Consider the following 21200-nt stretch of genomic DNA (forward strand, 5'->3'; position numbering starts at 1 on the left):
GGTGGGGAATAGGGAACAAAGAAGCATCCATTGTAGTTGAAATGCCGGAGTCAAAGAGCAATGCGCAGGGTTAGGGATATAGCTGTCAGTTTTTTGGGGGTAGATTATGGCATGTTGTGTGCCTCTTTGGACTTTTGTAAAACCATTAATAATCAACAACACAGAAGGGTATTCAGAAAATACAACAGCAAACAATACTGGGGATAACCTAGTAATGTGGACTGCAGGTTGGTTAATGAACAGAAAACAGACAGTAGGAAAAAGTGAGTCATTTTCAGGCTGGGAGTCTGTGAATAGTCAGGCCCCAGAGGAGGTGATGCTGGTGCTCCAGGTGTTCACAATACATATCCATCATTTGGATGATGTCGGAGTTTTCCGATAAGACAAAGCTGGGTAGCAATGTGGACCAAGACAGGATAAGCGTAACTTTCTGGGGGATGTGGACAGACTAAGCAAATGGTGAAGAATATGCCAGATGAAATATAGTGTGGCAAAGTATAAAATCATCAGTTCTGACAAAGGGTTTGGGCAGCACAGTGTCCACTGTCTCATAGCTCCTGCTATCCGAGTCCTTTGGTGTGGAGGTGTAGATTGCTGGGATGGTGGTGTGTTGTAAAAACAAACAGCAAACTAGCCAGTACTTTGTGGAGGTGATCGCAATAAACACACACTTGGAGTATTGTGTCCAGCTCTAGGAAGGATGTCATTAGGTTGCAGAAAGAATTCAGTAGGATGTCAGCAGGACTGGAGGGTTTGAGTTATCGAGGTAGGCACGACAGATTAGGGCTTTGTCCCATGGAGAACAGGGAGACTGACGGGTAACCTTATAGAAGTTTATAAAATCATGAGGGGCATAGGTAAGGTGGATGACCCAAGGATTGGACAGTCTAAAGCACAGGTTGAAGTTGCGAGGGGAAAGATTTAAAAAGGACCCGAGGGGCAGCTTTTGCCAAATACCCAGTGGTGGGTCCGTGGAATGAGCTGCCAGAAGTGGAGGCAGATATAATTACATTTGGACTGGTACATGTATAGGAAAGGATTAGAGCTTTTTAATGCTATACACCAGTGCCATTAAGCAAGGGGTCAGTGGACCCCTGGTTCAGAGGGATACGGGCCAAACCCAAGCCAATGAGGGCAGCTCAGTTTGGCACTGGTTTCAATGCTGTGGAAAATTCTCACCTGGTTTGATAGGGTAGATTCAGTGATGGTGTTTCTCCTGGATGGAGCGTCTAGAAGCAGGAGCCACATCTATAAATAAAGCTCAGCCACTGGTGACAGGAGAAGGCAAATGTCTTTGCTCAGAGGACAGTGCTGCCTCGACTTGTCCTTGCCCCTGCACACTCTGCCACCGAGTCCAAATCATGTGCTCCAGTCCCACTACATTAAGTTGAGCACCAGATATGGGCCAATGCTGTTTGTGTTACTGAAGGAGTACTATACTGTCATTGGTCGTACTTCTTGAATCTGAGGTCACACCTTCCAACTCCCTCTGATTACTTTTACATTCTACCATTGAACACTGACAGTGCAAGTCGGCTCCTGTCCGTCCTACGTTACTGGTGTATCCAAGTTTCCTGTTTTGGAGATTGTCCTCCGACTCCATCTGCATGTTCAGAGTAGAGACTGGATCTCTAATAATGACGTGTCAGAGTACAGGAGGTGTGCAAGACTAGTGACATGATATCACGGTGACAGCCTTTCCCTCAATGTCAACAAAAGAAACGAGCTGGCCATTGGTTTCAGGAATTGGGGGGTGCATACACTCCATTTACTGTACACCAATAATGCTGAGGTAACAGCTTCAAGATCCAAGCAATGAACACCACCTACAGTTTGTCTAGGTTCAAACCACATAGAAGCCCCCAGTCAAGAAAGCTCACCAGTGCCTCTACATCCACAGAAGGGTGAGGAAATTTAGCATGTCCCCACTGACCCTCACCCACATAGCTTGGTATGGCAACCGCAGAGAGTTGTAGACAGAGCTCAGCACGTCATGGGGACCGGCCGCCTCCTCTCCTCTCCATGGGCTCCGTCTACACTTCTCTGTGCATCAGTAAAACAGCCAACATAGTCAAAGACCCACCCACCCCAGAAATTCTCTATTCTCCCCTCCTATCAAACAGAAGATATGTACTAAACATGAAATCACATATCACCAGACTCAAGGACTGCTATTAAGTAGACTCCAGTATGATAAAATGGCTCTTGACCTCATAATCTACCTCATTAAGGCCATACGCCATATTGTCTGCCTGCAGTGCACTTTCTGTAACTGTAACACATTGTGAAATTACATGTATGGTTGGAGTGTTTCTCAGCACATGTGATGATAATACACCAGTAACCAATCCTGTCTCAGATGAAAAGGTGGTGAGAGAACCTTGTTCTTGCAGATTGTTCATTCCTGTTTATTGCTGTCAAGTGACAATCTGAGACACCAGCCCATTCACCTGGGTCAGCTGGGTCCATCCACATATTAAAACTGCCTCCAGCTATGACAAAGCTTTTTAAATAGCTGGATTGAAAATCTGGTTGTGGATTCACTTGTTTATGCTAATTCTGCTGACTCGTTTTACAGGACTGTCTGATCGACCTTCCAACTCGCCAGAGGTCCCTGTGTACTTACACCTTTCCAGATTCCTGCAGCATCTGCAGCCAGTGCTGTTGGTCAAACTCCGTCTCAGCAGCAAGTAAAATATTCCCCTAAAAGGAAGGACAGAGACTTGGCATTAATGCATCCTTTGCTTATTTCTTTAGCGATAGTGCAGAGTAGGAGCCCTTTCTGGCCCTTCGATCGACAGCACCTCAGCAACCCTAATCAACCCTAACCTCATCACCACTGTCATGATGTGCCATGTCGTATGACATCATCGTGATGTGCCACGCCCTATGACATCATCATTATGTGCCGTGCCCTATGATGTGGGCAATTATGCTCTTTCCATGGCCATCATTGTTCTTGGTAAGTATTCCTATAGAAGTAGTTTGCCATTGCCACCTTCTGAGCAGGGTCTTTACAAGACGGGTGACCCTAGCCATTATCAATACTCTTTGGAGGTTGTCGGCCTGGCATCAGTGGTCGCATAATCAAGATGTGATATGCTCATATGACCATCCACCACCTGCTCCCATAGCTAACCTAATCACAGGATAATTTACAATGTCTAATTAGCCTCCCCTGTACTAGGCGAGGAGACTGAAGCAGCCGGGGAGAACCCACACATTCCGCGGGAAGGCCGTGCAGACACTCCTTACAGATGGTGCTGCAATCGAACTGTGAACAACAATACCCCGAGTGTCAGAATAACCCACCACGCTACCATGGCACACCACACTGAAAGCACACCTGAGAATCAAAGAGCTGGTCAAATATACAAAATGGCCAAGGAAGTGGTTTGTTTATCCAGTCAAGAAATTAGGAAGGACCAGGACAACAAATGTAGGCTGTCTAAGGTTAGAGAGAGCTCCCCTCCCGAGAACTATATACCCTCCATGTCGTTCACCCAGTTGCACAGTGAACAGGTGCAAGGATCACTGTGGCCAGAAGAGCTCCTGCTGTGACTAGAGACATCTCCTGGACTAGATCTGGCTGACACAAAGTTTCTGACATCACGGCCTTGTACGGCAGTTCCAATACACGGGAACACGAGAAGCTGCAGAGGTTCGTGGGCACAGCCCAGTCCATTACAGACACATCTTTCCCCACCATTAACAGCATCTGCAGGAGATGTTGCCCCAAGAAGGACCCCCAGCGTATGTGTTGTGACAGGAATACACATAGATTAAGATGTTAGCTGTCCTGTGGAATCAGCAGTTGGTCTGCCACCTGTCTTCAGGAGAGAGAGAGATAAGGAAAACAATGGAGCAGCATTTGGAGATGTGTAATGAAGGGACGGGAGAGAGAGCTGTCTAAAGCGGCCCCCCCTTTGAACCCTGAACTGTTTGAAGTGATGGACAGGCGATACCCCAGCAGGGGCATAAAAAGGGACAGATTCGCTAAGGCAGGACACACACGACACCCGAGGTAACAAGTCCCTGGAAGCGGTGCGTCTCTCACAAGTCGGTGGGAAGCTTTTGGACGGCTGATCGCGGGATCAAGCCTTAGACGCTCAGGGTGGAAAGGCACGATCGGCGGGAACCTGGTGTGTGTCCACCCTTGCCTGGGTGCCGGGTTCACCGCAGAGAAACGATCGTATCTGGAAACGTAGGGGTCACGGTCAGTGACCTCAGATGACATCACAAAGGACTCGCCCAAAAGCTGACTGCAAAGGTCTGTGTGTGGAAGCTGTTTTGAATATTCATTCGTTTTGTTCTCTCTCTCCTCCCCCCCCCCACACTGTCCATCTCCCACGGCAACGATTACTGCAAACTGAACTGAATTTTGCGTCACTTTGAAACTGGTCATTTGCCCCTAGACAACGATAGAGCTTGATTGATCCTGTTATCTTAATTCTGTGTACATGTATGTTTATCATTGCTGAACTGTTGCATTTATTCTCCTTTCGATAAGAGTACTGTGCTGCTTGTTTCTTTAATAAAACTTTCTTAGTTCTAGTAATCCAGACTCCAACTGAGTGATCCATTTCTGCTGGTTTGGCAACCCAGTTACGGGGTATGTAACAGTGTCAAGCCCTCTTCTCGCCGCTGCCATCGGGCAGGAGGTAAGAAGCCTTAAAGTCCCACACCACCAGCTTCAGGAACTATTACTTTCCTATAACCACCGACCTGCACAACTCTAACCCTACCTCAGTAACAGAATACCCCAGTTTATTTCTTGCATGAGCAAGGACTGTGTTTCTTTTAGCACTGGTCTTGCCTTTGCACCGCCTTTTTTTTCACTTTATGCATTAATTTATATTCTGTGTGCTGTCTGTACCTATGTGCTTGATGCTGCTGCAGGTATTGTACCTGTACCTCACCGTACTTGTGCACAAGACAATAAACTCGAATTAACAGCAAAGCCATGTTATGCTTACAAATGTTTTATTGAGCTCAGGGGCATCAGCTGTTAGTATGGTGATTCACGCAAGAGTCACAGAAACAGAAACAAGGAATACCAACCATTAGATACTGTGACGAGAATACACATAGATTAAGATGTTAGCTGTCCTGTGCTGGCACCAGTGGGATCAGCAGTTGGTCTGCCACCTGTCTTCAGGAGAGAGAGAGAGATAAGGAAAACAATGGAGCAGTATTTGGAGATGTTAATGAAGGGACGGGAGAGAGAGCTGTCAAGATCGGCTCCCCCTTTGAACCCTGAACTGTTTGAAGTGATGGACAGGCGATACCCCAGCAGGGGGATAAAAAGGGACAGGTTCGCTAAGGCAGGACACACACGACACCACGAGGTAACGAGACCCTGGAAGCGGTGCGCCTCCCATAAGTCGGTGGGAAGTTTTGGAGGGCTGGTCGCGGGACCAAGCCATAGACGCACAGGGTGGAAAGGCACGATCAGCAGGAACCTGGTGTGTGTCCGCCCTTGATTGATCCTGTTATCCTAATTCTGTGTACATGTGTGTTTATCATTGCTGAACTGTTGCATTTATTATCCTTTTGATTAGAGTACTGTGTTGCTTGTTTCTTTAATAAAACTTTCTTAGTTCTAGTAATCCAGACTCCAACTGAGTGATCCATTTCTGCTGGTTTGGCAACCCAGTTACGGGGTACGTAACATAAGTGGGGTTCTCGTCCGCGATTTTGAATGCTAAATTTGGGACGGAGTAAATTGATTGGGTTAAAATTCCCGAAAGAAAGGAAAGACAAACAGCAGAAATGGAGGTTGAGGAATTTATAAAGGTGCTGAACTTGGAGGCATTAGAGGATGCCAGGAAAGCGGAATTGGCAGCTGTGGCCAAACGGTTGAATCTTGTTAAGGGGAAGTCGACAATGAGGACAGAGGAGATACACAGAGCTATAGTAGAGCACTATGTATCTAAAGGTGTGTTTCCCCAAGGGGAGCTGGAGGTGGTGTCTATTGAAAAACCTGCTGGAGACGCAGTACAGGTGCAGCTTGAAAAACTGAGACTCGAGCACGAGTTCCGAGTACGGCAGCTAGAACGCGAAGAGAAGCAGTTAGAAAGGCGGGAGAAAGAGAAACATTTAGAAAGGCAGGAGAGAGAGAGACAGTTGGAGAGAGAAGAGAAAGAGAGGGACAGACAGTTAGAGAGAGAGGAGAAAGAGAGGCAATGGGAGCAAGAAGAGAGAGAGAGGCAGAGGGAAAAGGAATTTGAGCTGGAGAAGTTAAAGATAAGGGCAGAGCAGGGGCCCATGCCGAACTAAGGTGGAGGGTTCCGGGTGACCCAGGAGGTTAGGCTGGTTCCCCCATTTGACGATACCGATGTGGATCGGTACTTTCTCCATTTAAAAAGTTGCTACAAGTCAGGACTGGCCGAGGGATAAGTGGTCTGTTTTGCTTCAGAGTGTACTGAAAGGGAAGGCCCAACAAGCTTACTCCGCTTTATCCGCGGAAGATGCCCAGAGGTATGAGGTGGTGAAAGAAGCCATCCTCAGGATTTATGAGTTGGTCCCGGAGGCATACCGGCAGAGGTTCCGGAATGCGAGGAAGCAGTGGGACCGCACGTATTTAGAGTTTACCCGTGAGATGCAGACATATTGTGAGCGTTGGTGCGCCTCGAAGGGGGTAGAGGGGGATTATGACAGACTGCTACAGCTGATCCTGATTGAGCAATTTAAAGGTTGTGTCCCTGAGGGTATGAGACCCTACCTCGATGAGAAAGAGGCAGCCACGTTAGCCGCAACTGCTAAGTTAGCGGATGAGTATGCGTTGACGCATAAAATGAAGTTTGCCCCGAGTAAAGGCTACCAGAAGGGTAGTCAGGACGGCGGGGAGAGTCCGCCAGAAAAGTCAGAAAGTAAGCCGGGGACTAGTGAGAAGGATAAGGTAGACCGGGAGCAGTCTGGTAGGAAGTCTCCTGGGGTCGTATGTTATAATTGTGGGAAAGTCGGACACTTTGCGTCCAGGTGCTTTGCCCCAAAGAAGGAGACGGGAAAAGGAAAAACGGCGATTTTGACTGGCTGTATTGAGCTGGTAAACGAACTGCTGGGAGAGGACAGGTCTGCCAAAGTTCAGGAAGGGCGCGAGAGGTTTATCTCGGCCGGATTGGTGTCAGTGAAGGAGGGGTTAAAACCAGTTCCAGTGCGGATCTGGAGAGACACGGGAGCGTGTCAGTCATTGATATTGAAGAGTGTATTAGAGTTTAGTTCAGAGACCCAGACTGGGGAGGTCAAGGTCAAAGGTATTGGGGAAGGGACAGAGGCAGTCCCTTTGCACCAGATACACCTACAGAGCAACCTGGTCTCTGGACTAGTCACGATCGGGGTGAGGCCCGAATTACCGATGAAAGGCGTGGAAGTCTTGCTCGCTAATGACATCGCCGGGGGAATCGTGTTCCCAGCCGTGAGATTGACAGGTCAGCCTGCCAGCATGGAGGCCCCGCCCATGGACTCACAGGTTCATCCCGGGACTGCTGAAGTAAATTTAGCTGAGACATACCAGGAGGAGGTAGAAAGTGAAAAGAAGGAGTGTAGTGAAACAAGAGGTAGATAGGGAGCTGAGAAAGACTTAGCATTAGCCAGGAAGGAATTTGTGCAGGCGCAGGAGCGAGACGAGGGGCTGATGGTTTTGGCGGAGACAGCTCTCTTTGATGCAGAATTAAGAAGGGAGCCAGTAGGCTATTGTGTGGAGGAGGAAGTGCTAAGGAAGAAAGGGAGACCAAGTACCGTACCCGCAGATGAGGAATGGGGGGGTGGTGCAAAAGGGTTATGGGGATGAGATTTTTAACCTGGCCCACAAGGTACCCCCCGGTGGACATTTTGAGGTACTGGAGGAAACAGTTGGTGGAATCATGAAAGAGGTTTACCGGCTGCACAGGAGGAAGGATGTTATTGATTATGGCCGACGCGAACTGAGACGGTCACAGGCTTTTGATATGCTAACAAACCTAGTCAGTGTTAGCACGGAAATCAATGAAGCTAGGGTCCCCCTGATAAGAGAAAAAAACCATTTTGAAAAGATGAGTATGGTATCGACCAGATGGGAGAAGGCTATTGTTTTGGCCAGCTCTGCTGATAAGGTCTCTCCCTTAATCCCCGAACAAAGCGACTCTTTAGGAGAAGTAATTAAACGACTCACACACGTGTGTTTGATTGTCCCAAGGCGATGCAAAGAACTGGGACGTTGGGTGGTGTTTGTTACGCTAGGCCTGCCTAGTGAGCAACACCCCTATAGAATGAGTAATTCAGTGACGAAAGGGCTGACGAACACAGAAGTGTGTATTGGCGATGTAATACGGCTGTCTGAAGCCAGCTTGATAGTGAACCTTGTATAAAATGAGTTCGGCCACACAAAGGTCACTTATCTGGGAATTGTGGTGACACAGGGGCAGCTGGCAGCGATGCAAGCTAAAGTGCGGGCTATCTCTGACATCCCAACCCCAACAGACAAGAGGGCCCTCAGAAGGCTCTTGGAGAAGGTGGGGTACTGTAGGAAGTTTTGCAATAACTCTGCGGTTACTACCCCTCCCCCTCCTACTAAGCCCTTGCGAGAGAAAACTAAGTCGGAATGGGACGACCCTTGCTATTGTGGTCTGGGACGAAACCCAATGAGAGGTTACATTGATCGCAATTCATCAGTGTTTTTGGCCACTATGAAGTTTGCTAAGTTGGAGCCTGGTCTAAGGGTTTATTAATAACTCATATCAAAGGAACAGAAAATGTGATGTCTGACTGTCTGTCAGGTGTTGACAACTTAAAATTTGCTGTATTAGCCAAATAGCTGATAAAGATGTATATTTGTGTGTATCAAATAATGTATTCATGTTTGTAATTTTTACCCCGGTAAAAATCCTTAAAGGTAGGAGGTGTGACGAGAATACACATAGATTAAGATGTTAGCTGTCCTGTGCTGGCACCAGTGGGATCAGCAGTTGGTCTGCCACCTGTCTTCAGGAGAAAGAGAGATAAGGAAAACAACGGAGCAGCATTTGGAGATGTTAATGAAGGGACGGGAGAGTTTAACGGAAGGAGAGCTGTCAAGATCGGCTCCCCCTTTGAACCCTGAACTGTTTGAAGTGATGGACAGGTTCGCTAAGGCAGGACACACACGACACCACGAGGTAACGAGACCCTGGAAGCGGTGCGCCTCCCATAAGTCGGTAGGAAGTTTTGGAGGGCTGGTCGCGGGACCAAGCCATAGACGCACAGGGTGGAAAGGCACGATCGGTGGGAACCTGGTGTGTGTCCGCCCTTGCCTGGGTGCCAGGTTCACCGCAGAGAAACGATCGTATCTGGAAACGCAGGGGTCACGGTCGGTGACCTCAGAAGACATCACAAAGGGCTCGCCCGAAAGCTGACTGCGAAGAATATCGAAGGTCTGTGTGGAAGCCGTTTGAATATTCATTCGTTTTGCTCTCTCTCTCTCCCTCCCCCCACTGTCCATCTCCCACGGCAGTGATTACTGTGAACTGAACTGAACTCAGTTGAACTGAAGTTTGCATCACTTTGAAACTGGTCATTTACCCCTAGACGACGATAGAGCTTGATTGATCCTGTTATCCTAATTCTGTGTACATGTGTGTTTATCATTGCTGAACTGTTGCATTTATTATCCTTTTGATTAGAGTACTGTGTTGCTTGTTTCTTTAATAAAACTTTCTTAGTTCTAGTAATCCAGACTCCAACTGAGTGATCCATTTCTGCTGGTTTGGCAACCCAGTTACGCGGTACGTAACAATACTCACTTTACATAATTCCTTTCTATCCTCCCCACACTCCCATCAGCTCCCCCCCAGACGCTATTCACCTACACATAGTCATGAAGCAGCAGTACTGAAACAAGCCCTCCTGCCCAAGACATCCATGCTGGCCAGGCTGTCTACCTGAGCTCGTCCCATTTGTCTGTCTTTTCTCGATATCCCTCTAAACCTTTGTTATCCATCTACCTGTCCAAATGTCTTTCAAGTTCCTCTGCCAGCTCATTTCACATACCCACTGCTCCCCCAGCAGTGCAAAAAATTTGCCCTCCAGGCCTTCTTTACATCTTTCTCCTCTCACTTTACACCTGTGCCCTTTGGCCATCCCCTGTCACCATTCACCTTACTAAGTCCCTCATGATTTTACAAATGTCTATAAAACCACCCTTCAGCATAGAGACAATAGAATCAACCTATCCAGTCTCCCCTTAAAACTCAAGCACTCCAGTCCTGGGAACAAGCTGGTGAATCGATTTTGCTCTTTCTCCTGTTGCATGACGTTCAAGAGGTTGAAGAAATAGTTCTCAGATTTTCTTCCTTTCTTGGCCTTGGTTCTGTCTGTACATTTAGTATCTCTGTTGGAGATATCTGTAGGATGTGGCTGTAGGAGTTGCCTCCATACCAGTTGAACTAAGGTTTACATGCAATAGAACATCTATTAATTAGGCTCATTCCCTTCTCTGCTTTTGCCTGTGTGACGAGGTCCTGAATTACCCCTATGAACTGTGCTCATTTACCCCCATTAACTGTGCTCTTGAAAAGAGAGACAGAGTTATTTAATACCAACAACTTGTTTTTAAAAGAGAGAGAGAGAGTTATTTAACACCAACAACTTGTTTTTAAAAAAGAGAGAGATGAAGACTGCTCACAGGTTGTTTATACTTACCTCAAGGACATTGCCTGCTTGCATTTCTTACACAGAGAGAGGAAGGAGGAGTTATTTGAGTGACAGTTGATACTCAGCACGGGAAGATAAAATAGGAGGTCAGATGATAGACCTCAGACACATGTTTTGGACACTGAATGAGCATTGTTTTGTCTGCAGAAAAGGTGGGTTTTGGAGGATCGATCAGGAGGATCGATCCGTCACTCCTGCAGTGAAAAGGAAAAGGGGTTGACTGGTGGGGAGTTGTCCATGTGTCCACCCTCACCTGGGTGATAGCTCCACCACAGAAAACCGGTCCCCTTTGTTGAAGTCACAGTCGGTGACTTTTAAAGGATCTCGAAGGGCAACGAGAAGATCGATGGTGTCAGCTCATCTGAAGACTCGATCTCTCCCTCTCTCTCACTCCATCACTACTCAACTCAATACCATGAACTGAACTGAACTGAACTTTACTCATTAGCGTAAGACTGTATCTTTTTACCCTTAGACTCAAAGAAGCTTGGTTTTTCATACATATATTTCAACACTTACTGATATACTCACTTATATATATAATCATTGCTAACTTGTTTGATTTATCTACATTTATATTATTGTATTGTGTAGTTACTAATAAATATTATTAGTTAATAGCAATACTGGACTCCAAAGTGTTTTCAATCTCTGCTGGTTCTTTAGTCCTGTCACGGGATACGTGACAAAATTGGGGCCTGCGTCCATGATATGAACAAATAGTGGGAGGCTTGTTTGAATTGATTGAGGAAAATCCCTTTTAATTTGGTTCTGTGGAAATACAGCAGAAATGGATGATAGTGACTGGGATGTGATTGCCAGGGGAGATGTGTGACTGGGATGTGACGTCTCAGGGGAGGTGGGTGACTCAGATGCGATGTCTCGGGGGAGGTGGATGGCTGGGATGCGATGTCCCAGGGGAGATAGGTGACTGGAATGTGATTCCCCAGGGGAGATGTCTGACTGGGATGTAATGTCCCAGGGGAGATGGGTGACTGGAATGTGATGTCCCGGTGCAGATGTGTGACTGGGATGTGATGTCCTGAGGGAGATGTGTGACTGGGATGCAATTCCCCTGGGGAGATGTGTGACTGGGATGCGATTCCCCAGGAGAGATGTGTGACTGGGTTTTGATGTCCCAGGGAAGATGGGTAACTAGGATGTGATACCCGAGGGGATGTGATGTCCCAGGGGAGATGTGTGACTGGGATGAAATGTCCCACGCGAGAAGGGTGACTGGGAAGTGATGTCCCGGGGAGATGTGTGACTAGAATGTGATTCCCAGGGGAGATGTGTGACTGGGATGTGATGTCCCGGGGGAGGTGGGTGACTGAGATGCGATGTCCCAGGGGAGATGGGTGACTGGGATGTGCTTCCCCAGGGGAGGTGTGTGATGGGGATGATTCCCCAGAGGATATGTGTGACTGGGATTTGATGTCCCAGGGCAGATGGGTAACAAGGATGTGATACCCGAGGGGAGATGCGTGACTGTGATGTGATGACCCAGGGGAGATGTGTGACTGGGATGTGAAGGCCGAGGGGAGATGTGTGACTGGCATGTGATTCCCAGGGGAGATGTGTGAACTGGGATGTGATGTCCCGGGGGAGGTGGGTGATTCAGATGCAATGTCCAAGGGGAGATGTGTGATTGGGATGTGATGTCCCAGGGGAGATGGGTGACTGGGATGTGATTCCCCTGGAGATGTGGGTGACTGGGATGAGATACCCCAGTCAGATGGGTGACTGGGATGTGACGTTCCAGGTGTAGTGTGTGACTGGAATGTGATGTCCCAGAGGAGATGGGTGATTGGGATGTGATGACCCGGGGGAGGTGGGTGACTGAGATGCGATGTCCCAGGGGAGATGTTTGACTGGGATGTGATATCCCAGGGGAGATGGGTTATTCGGATGTGATACACCAGGGGAGATGGGAGACTGGGATGTGATGTCCCAGAGGAGATGGGTGACTAGGATGTGATGACCTGGAGGAGATTGGTGACTGGGATGTGATGTCCCAGGGGAGATGTGTAACTGGGATGTGGTGTCCCAGGGGAGATGATTGACTGGGATGTGATGTTCCAGAGGAGATGTGTGACTAGAATGTGATGTCCCGGAGGTGAAGTGTGACCGGGATGTGATGACCCAGGGGAGAAAGGTAACTGGGATGTGATTCCCCAGGGGAGATGCGTGACTGGGATGTGATTCCCCAGGGGAGACAGGTGACTGGGATGTGATGTTCCAGGGGAGATGTGTGACTGGAATGTGATGTCCCGGAGGTGATGTGTGACTGGGATGTGATGTCCCGGGCAGATGGGTGACTGGAATATGATTCCCCAGGGGAGATGTGAGACTTGGATGTGATGTGCCGGGGGAGATGTGTGACTGGGATGTGACCTTCCAGGTGTGGTGTGTGCTGGAATGTGATGTACCAGGGGAGATGTCTGACTGGGATGTGATTCCCCAGGGGAGATGGGTGACTGGGATGTGATACCGCAGTGGAGATGGGTGACTGGGATGTGATGTCCCAGAGGAGATGGGTGACGAGGATGTGATGTCCCGGAGGAGATGGGTGACTGGGATTTGATGCCCCAAGAGAGATGTGTGACTGGGATGTGACGTTCCATTTGTGGTGTGTGCTGGGATGTGATGTTCCAGGGGAGATGTGTGACTGGAATGTGATGTCCTGGAGGTGAAGTGTGACTGGGATGTGATGTCCCAGGGGAGATGTGTGACTGGGATGAGATTTCCCAGGGGAGATGGGTGACTGGGATGTGATTCCCCAGGGGTGATGTGTGACTGGGATGTGATTTCCCAGGGGAGGAGTGTGATGGGGATGTGATTCCCCAGGGGCGATGGGTGACTGGGATGTGACATTCCAATTGTAGTGTGTGCTCGGATGTTATGTGCCAGAGGAGATGAGTGACTGGGAAGTGATGCCCCAGGGCAGATGTGTGACTGGGATGTGATGTCCCAGGGGAGATGGCTGACTGGGATGTGATGCCCCAGGGGAGACGTGTGACTAGGATGTGATGTCCCAGAGGAGATGGGTGACTAGGATGTGATGTCCAGGGGGAGATGGGTGACTGGGATGTCATATTCCAGGGGAGATGCGTGACTGGGATGTGATTCCTCAGCGGAGATGGGTGACTGGGATGTGATGTTCCAAGGGAGATGTGTGACTGGGATGTGACGTTCCATTTGTGGTGTGTGCTGGGATGTGATGTTCCAGGAGAGATGTGTGACTGGAATGTGATGTCCTGGAGGTGAAGTGTGACTGGGATGTGATGTCCCAGGGGAGATGTGTGACTGGGATGTGATTTCCCAGGGGAGATGGGTGACTGGGATGTGATTCCCCAAGGGAGATGTGTGACTGGGATGTGATGCCCCGGGGCAGATGTATGACTGGGATGTGATTTCCCAGGGGAGGAGTGTGATGGGGATGTGATTCCCCAGGGCCGATGGGTGATTGGGATGTGACGTTCCAATTGTGGTGTGTGCTGGGATGTGATGTGCCAGAGGAGATGGGTGACTGGGATGTGATGCCCCAGGGCAGATGTGTGACTGGGATGTGATGTGCCAGAGGAGATGGGTGACTGGGATGTGATGCCCCAGGGGAGATGTGTGACTGGGATGTGATGTCCCAGGGGAGATGTGTGACTGGGATGTGATTCCCCAGGGGAGATGGGTGACTGGGATGTGTTGTTCCAGGGGAGATGTGTGATTGGAATGTGATGTCCCGGAGGTGAAGTGTGACTGGGATGTGATGTCCCGGGGGAGATGGATGACTGGGATGTGATTTCCCAGGGGAGGAATGTGATGAGGATATGATTCCCCTGGGGCGATGGGTGACTGGAATGTGATGTTCCAGGTGTGGTGTGTGCTGGGATATGATGTCCCAGAGGAGATGTGTGACTGGGATGTGATTCCCCAGGGGAGATGTGTGACTGGGATGTGATGTCCCAGGGCAGATGGATGACTGGGATGTGATTTCCCAGGGGAGGAATGTGATGAGGATATGATTCCCCTGGGGCGATGGGTGACTGGAATGTGATGTTCCAGGTGTGGTGTGTGCTGGGATATGATGTCCCAGAGGAGATGGGTGACTGGGATGTGATGTCCCTGGGGAGATGGCTGACTGGGATGTTATGTCCCAGGGGAGATGTGTGACTGGGATGTGATGTCCCAGGGGAGATGTGTGACTGGGATGTGATGTCCCTGGGGAGATGGCTGACTGGGATGTTATGTCCCAGGGGAGATGTGCGACTGGGATGTGATGTCCCGGGGGAGATGGGTAACTGGGATGTCATATTCCAGGGGAGATGTGTGACTGGGATGTGATTCCCAGGGGAGATGTGTGACTGGGATGTGATTCCCAGGCGAAATGTGTGACTGGGATGTGATGTCCCAGGGGAGATGTTTGACTGGGATGTGATTACCCAGCGGAGATGTGTTACTGGGATGTGATGTCCCATGGGAGAAGGGTAAGTGGGATGTGATGTCCCCGGGGAGATGTGTGACTAGGATGTGATTCCCCAGGGGAAATGTGCGACTGGGATGTTATGTCCCGGGGGAGATGGGTGACTGGGATGTGATGTCCCGGGGAGATGGATGACTGGGATGTGATTCCCAAGGGGATGTGATTCCCCAGGTGCGATGGGTGACTGGGAGGTGACCTTCCAGGTGTGGTGTGTGCTGGGATGTGATGTACCAGGGGAGGAGTGTGATGTGGATGTGATTCCCCAGGGGCGATGGGTGACTGGGATGTGACCTTCCAGCTGTGGTGTGTGCTGGGATGTGATGTACCAGGGGAGATGTCTGACTGGGATGTGATTCCCCAGGGGAGATGGGTGACTGGGATGTGATACCGCAGTGGAGATGGGTGACTAGGATGTGATGTCCCGGAGGAGATAGGTGATTGGGATGTGATGCCCCAGGGAAGATGGGTGACTGGGATGTGATGTCCCAGAGGAGATGGGTGACTAGGATGTGATGTCCCAGAGGAGATGGGTGACTGGGATGTGATGCCCCACGGGAGATGTGTGACTGGGATGTGATGTCCCAGGGGAGATGTGTGACTGGGATGTGATGTTCCAGGGGAGATGGGTGACTGGGATGTGATGTCCCGGAGGTGAAGTGTGACTGGGATGTGATGTCCCAGGGGAAATGTGTGACTGGGATGTGATTTCCCAGGGGAGATGGCTGACTGGGATGTGATGTTCCAGGGGAGATGTGTGACTGGAATGTGACGTCCCGGAGGTGAAGTGTGACTGGGATGTGATGTCCCAGGGGAGATGTTTGACTGGGATGTGATATCCCAGGGGAGATGGGTGATTGGGATGTGATAACCCAGGGGAGATAGGTGACTGGGATGTGATGTCCCAGTGGAGAAGCGTAACTGGGATGTGATTCCCCAGAGGAGATGTGTGACTGGAATGTGATGTCCCGGAGGTGATGTGTGACTGGGATGTGATGTCCCAGGGGAGATGGGTGACTGGAATGTGATTCCCCAGGGGAGATGTGTCACTGGGATGTGATGTTCCAGGGGAGATCGTGACTAAGATGTGATTTCCCTGGGGAGATGTGTGACTGGGATGTGACGTCCCAGGGGAGATGGATGACTGGAATGTGATTCCCAAGGGGATGCGATTCCCCATCGGCGATGGGTGACTGGGAGGTGACCTGCCAGGTGTGGTGTGCGCTGGGATGCGATGTACCAGGGGAGGAATGTGATGGGGATGTGATTCCCCAGGGGCGATGGGTGACTGGGATGTGACGTTACAATTGTGGTGTGTGCTGGGATGTGATGTGCCAGAGGAGATGGGTGACTGGTATGTGATGTCCCAGGGGAGACGTGTGACTGGGATGTGATGCCCCAAGGGAGATGTGTGACTGGGATGTGATTCCCCAGGGGAGATGGGTGACTGGGATGTGATGTCCCATGGGAGAAGGGTGAGTGGGATGTGATGTCCCTGGGCAGAAGGGTAACTAGGATGTGATATCCCAGGGGAGATGTGTGACTGGGATGTGATGTCCCAGGGCACATGTGTGACTGGGATGTGATTTCCCAGGGGAGATGTGTGACTGGGATGAGATTCCCCAAGAGAAATGGGTGACTGGGATGTGATGTTCCAGGGGAGAAGGTTACTGGGATGCGATGTCCCCATGGAAGATGTGTGACTGGGATGTGATATCCCGGGGGAGATGCGTGACTGGGATGTGATGCCCAGGGGAGATGTGTGACTGGGATGTGATGTCCCAGGGGAGATGTTTGACTGGGATGTGATGTCCCAGGGGAGATGTGTGACTGGGATGTGATTCCCCAGGGGAGATGCGTGACTGAGATGTGATGGCCCAGGGGAGACGTGTGACTGGGATGTCATTCCCAGGGGAGATGTCTAATTGGGATGTGATTTCCCGGGAGAGGTGGGTGACTGAGATGCGATATCCCAGGGGAGATGGGTGAGTGGAATGTGATACCCCAGGGGAGATGGGTGACTGGTATGTGATATCCCAGGGGAGATGTGTGACCGGAATGTGATGTCTGGGAGGTAATGTGTGTCTGGGATGTGATGTCCCGGGGGAGATGGGTGACTGGAATGTGATTCTCCAGGGGAGATGTGTGACTGGGATGTGATGTCCCAGGGGAGATGGGTGATTGGGATGTGATAACCCAGAGGAGATGGGTGACTGGGATGTGATGTTCCTGGGGAGAAGGGTAACTGGGATGTGATATCCCAGGGGAGATGGGTTATTGGGATGTGATAACTCAGGGGAGATGGGTGAGGGGGATGTGATGTCCCAGGGGAGATGGGTGACTGGGATGTGATGTCCCAGGGGAGATGGGTGATTGGGATGTGATAACCCAGAGGAGATGGGTGACTGGGATGTGATGTCCCTGGGGAGATGGCTGACTGGGATGTTATGTCCCAGGGGAGATGCGTGACTGGGATGTGATGTCCCAGGGGAGATATGTGACTGGGATGTGACTCCCCGGGGGGAGAAGTGTGACTGGGATGTGATATCCCGGGGGAGATGGGTGACTGGGATGTGATTTTCCAGGGGAGATGCGTGACTGGGATGTGATGTCCCAGGGGAGATGCGTGACTGGGATGTGACTCCCAGGGGGGAGAAGTGTGACTGGGATGTGATGTCCCAGGGGAAATGTGTGACTGGGATGTGATTCCCCAGGGGAGATGCGTGACTGAGATGTGATGGCCCAGGGGAGATGTGTGACTGGGATGTCATTCCCAGGGGAGATGTCTAATTGGGATGTGATTTCCCGGGGTAGGTGCATGACTGAGATGCGATGTCCCAGGGGAGATCTTTGACTTGGATGTGATGTCCCAGGGGAGATGTGTGACTGGGATGTGATTCCTCTGGGGAGATATGTGACGGAATGCGATGTCCCAGGGGAGATGTTTGACTGGGATGTGATATCCCGAGGGAGATGGATAACTGGGATGTGATTCCCCAGCGGAGATGTGTTACTGGGATGTGATGTCCCATGGGAGAAGGGTGAGTGGGATGTGATGTCCCCGGGGAGATGTGTGACTAGGATGTGATTCCCCAGGGGAAATGTGCGACTGGGATGTGATGTCCCGGGGGAGATGGGTGACTGGGATGTGATGTTCCAGTGGAGATGCGTGACTGGGATGTGATTCCCCAGGGGAGATGGCTGACTGGGATGTGATGTTCCAGCGGAGATGTGTGACTGGAATGTGATGTCCCGGAGGTGATGTGTAAGTGGGATGTGATGTCCCGGGGCAGATGGGTGACTGAGATGTGATGCCCTGTGGAGATCTTTGACTTGGATGTGATGTCCCCGGGGAAATGTGTGACTGGGATGTGATTCCTCTGGGGAGATATGTGACGGAATGCGATGTCCCAGGGGAGATGTGTGACTGGGATGTGATGTCCCAGGGGAGATGGGTGACTGGGATGTGATGTCCCTGGGGAGAAGGGTAACTGGGATGTGATATCCCAGGGGAGATGTGTGACTAGGATGTGATTCCCCAGGGGAAATATGTGGCTGGGATGTGACACCCCGGGGGGAGATGCGTGACTGGGATGTGATTCCCCAGGGGAGACAGGTGACTGGGATGTGATGTTCCAGGGGAGATGTGTGACTGGAATGTGATGTCCCGGAGGTGATGTGTGACTGGGATGTGATGTCCCGGGCAGATGGGTGACTGGAATATGATTCCCCAGGGGAGATGTGAGACTTGGATGTGATGTGCCGGGGGAGATGTGTGACTGGGATGTGACCTTCCAGGTGTGGTGTGTGCTGGAATGTGATGTACCAGGGGAGATGTCTGACTGGGATGTGATTCCCCAGGGGAGATGGGTGACTGGGATGTGATACCGCAGTGGAGATGGGTGAATGGGATGTGATGTCCCAGAGGAGATGGGTGACGAGGATGTGATGTCCCGGAGGAGATGGGTGACTGGGATTTGATGCCCCAAGAGAGATGTGTGACTGGGATGTGACGTTCCATTTGTGGTGTGTGCTGGGATGTGATGTTCCAGGGGAGATGTGTGACTGGAATGTGATGTCCTGGAGGTGAAGTGTGACTGGGATGTGATGTCCCAGGGGAGATGTGTGACTGGGATGAGATTTCCCAGGGGAGATGGGTGACTGGGATGTGATTCCCCAGGGGTGATGTGTGACTGGGATGTGATTTCCCAGGGGAGGAGTGTGATGGGGATGTGATTCCCCAGGGGCGATGGGTGACTGGGATGTGACATTCCAATTGTAGTGTGTGCTCGGATGTTATGTGCCAGAGGAGATGAGTGACTGGGAAGTGATGCCCCAGGGCAGATGTGTGACTGGGATGTGATGTCCCAGGGGAGACGTGTGACTAGGATGTGATGTCCCAGAGGAGATGGGTGACTAGGATGTGATGTCCAGGGGGAGATGGGTGACTGGGATGTCATATTCCAGGGGAGATGCGTGACTGGGATGTGATTCCTCAGCGGAGATGGGTGACTGGGATGTGATGTTCCAAGGGAGATGTGTGACTGGGATGTGACGTTCCATTTGTGGTGTGTGCTGGGATGTGATGTTCCAGGAGAGATGTGTGACTGGAATGTGATGTCCTGGAGGTGAAGTGTGACTGGGATGTGATGTCCCAGGGGAGATGTGTGACTGGGATGTGATTTCCCAGGGGAGATGGGTGACTGGGATGTGATTCCCCAAGGGAGATGTGTGACTGGGATGTGATGCCCCGGGGCAGATGGATGACTGGGATGTGATTTCCCAGGGGAGGAGTGTGATGGGGATGTGATTCCCCAGGGCCGATGGGTGATTGGGATGTGACGTTCCAATTGTGGTGTGTGCTGGGATGTGATGTGCCAGAGGAGATGGGTGACTGGGATGTGATGCCCCAGGGCAGATGTGTGACTGGGATGTGATGTGCCAGAGGAGATGGGTGACTGGGATGTGATGCCCCAGGGGAGATGTGTGACTGGGATGTGATGTCCCAGGGGAGATGTGTGACTGGGATGTGATTCCCCAGGGGAGATGGGTGACTGGGATGTGTTGTTCCAGGGGAGATGTGTGATTGGAATGTGATGTCCCGGAGGTGAAGTGTGACTGGGATGTGATGTCCCGGGGGAGATGGGTGACTGGGATGTGATTCCCCAGGGGAGATGTGTGACTGGGATGTGATGTCCCAGGGCAGATGGATGACTGGGATGTGATTTCCCAGGGGAGGAATGTGATGAGGATATGATTCCCCTGGGGCGATGGGTGACTGGAATGTGATGTTCCAGGTGTGGTGTGTGCTGGGATATGATGTCCCAGAGGAGATGGGTGACTGGGATGTGATGTCCCTGGGGAGATGGCTGACTGGGATGTTATGTCCCAGGGGAGATGTGTGACTGGGATGTGATGTCCCAGGGGAGATGTGTGACTGGGATGTGATGTCCCTGGGGAGATGGCTGACTGGGATGTTATGTCCCAGGGGAGATGTGCGACTGGGATGTGATGTCCCGGGGGAGATGGGTAACTGGGATGTCATATTCCAGGGGAGATGTGTGACTGGGATGTGATTCCCAGGGGAGATGTGTGACTGGGATGTGATTCCCAGGCGAAATGTGTGACTGGGATGTGATGTCCCAGGGGAGATGTTTGACTGGGATGTGATTACCCAGCGGAGATGTGTTACTGGGATGTGATGTCCCATGGGAGAAGGGTAAGTGGGATGTGATGTCCCCGGGGAGATGTGTGACTAGGATGTGATTCCCCAGGGGAAATGTGCGACTGGGATGTGATGTCCCGGGGGAGATGGGTGACTGGGATGTGATGTCCCGGGGAGATGGATGACTGGGATGTGATTCCCAAGGGGATGTGATTCCCCAGGTGCGATGGGTGACTGGGAGGTGACCTTCCAGGTGTGGTGTGTGCTGGGATGTGATGTACCAGGGGAGGAGTGTGATGTGGATGTGATTCCCCAGGGGCGATGGGTGACTGGGATGTGACCTTCCAGCTGTGGTGTGTGCTGGGATGTGATGTACCAGGGGAGATGTCTGAC

The 21200-nt window shown here is 50.8% G+C and overlaps 1 protein-coding gene across 4 annotated transcripts in view; it reads right to left on the minus strand.

Annotated features, from left to right (window-relative positions):
• The window catches only part of plekhd1 (pleckstrin homology domain containing, family D (with coiled-coil domains) member 1), a 311066-nt gene that overhangs the window by 110943 nt on the left and 178923 nt on the right, over nt 1–21200 (minus strand). For all 4 annotated transcript variants that reach the window (XM_063053877.1, XM_063053869.1, XM_063053854.1 and 1 more), the window contains exon 4: nt 2627–2703. In XM_063053877.1, the coding sequence (XP_062909947.1) occupies nt 2627–2703 (77 nt within the window). The remainder of the gene's footprint in view (nt 1–2626; nt 2704–21200) is intronic.

The sequence above is a fragment of the Mobula hypostoma genome, chromosome 1 (genome assembly GCF_963921235.1).
Source record: "Mobula hypostoma chromosome 1, sMobHyp1.1, whole genome shotgun sequence".
NCBI lineage: Eukaryota > Metazoa > Chordata > Chondrichthyes > Myliobatiformes > Myliobatidae > Mobula > Mobula hypostoma.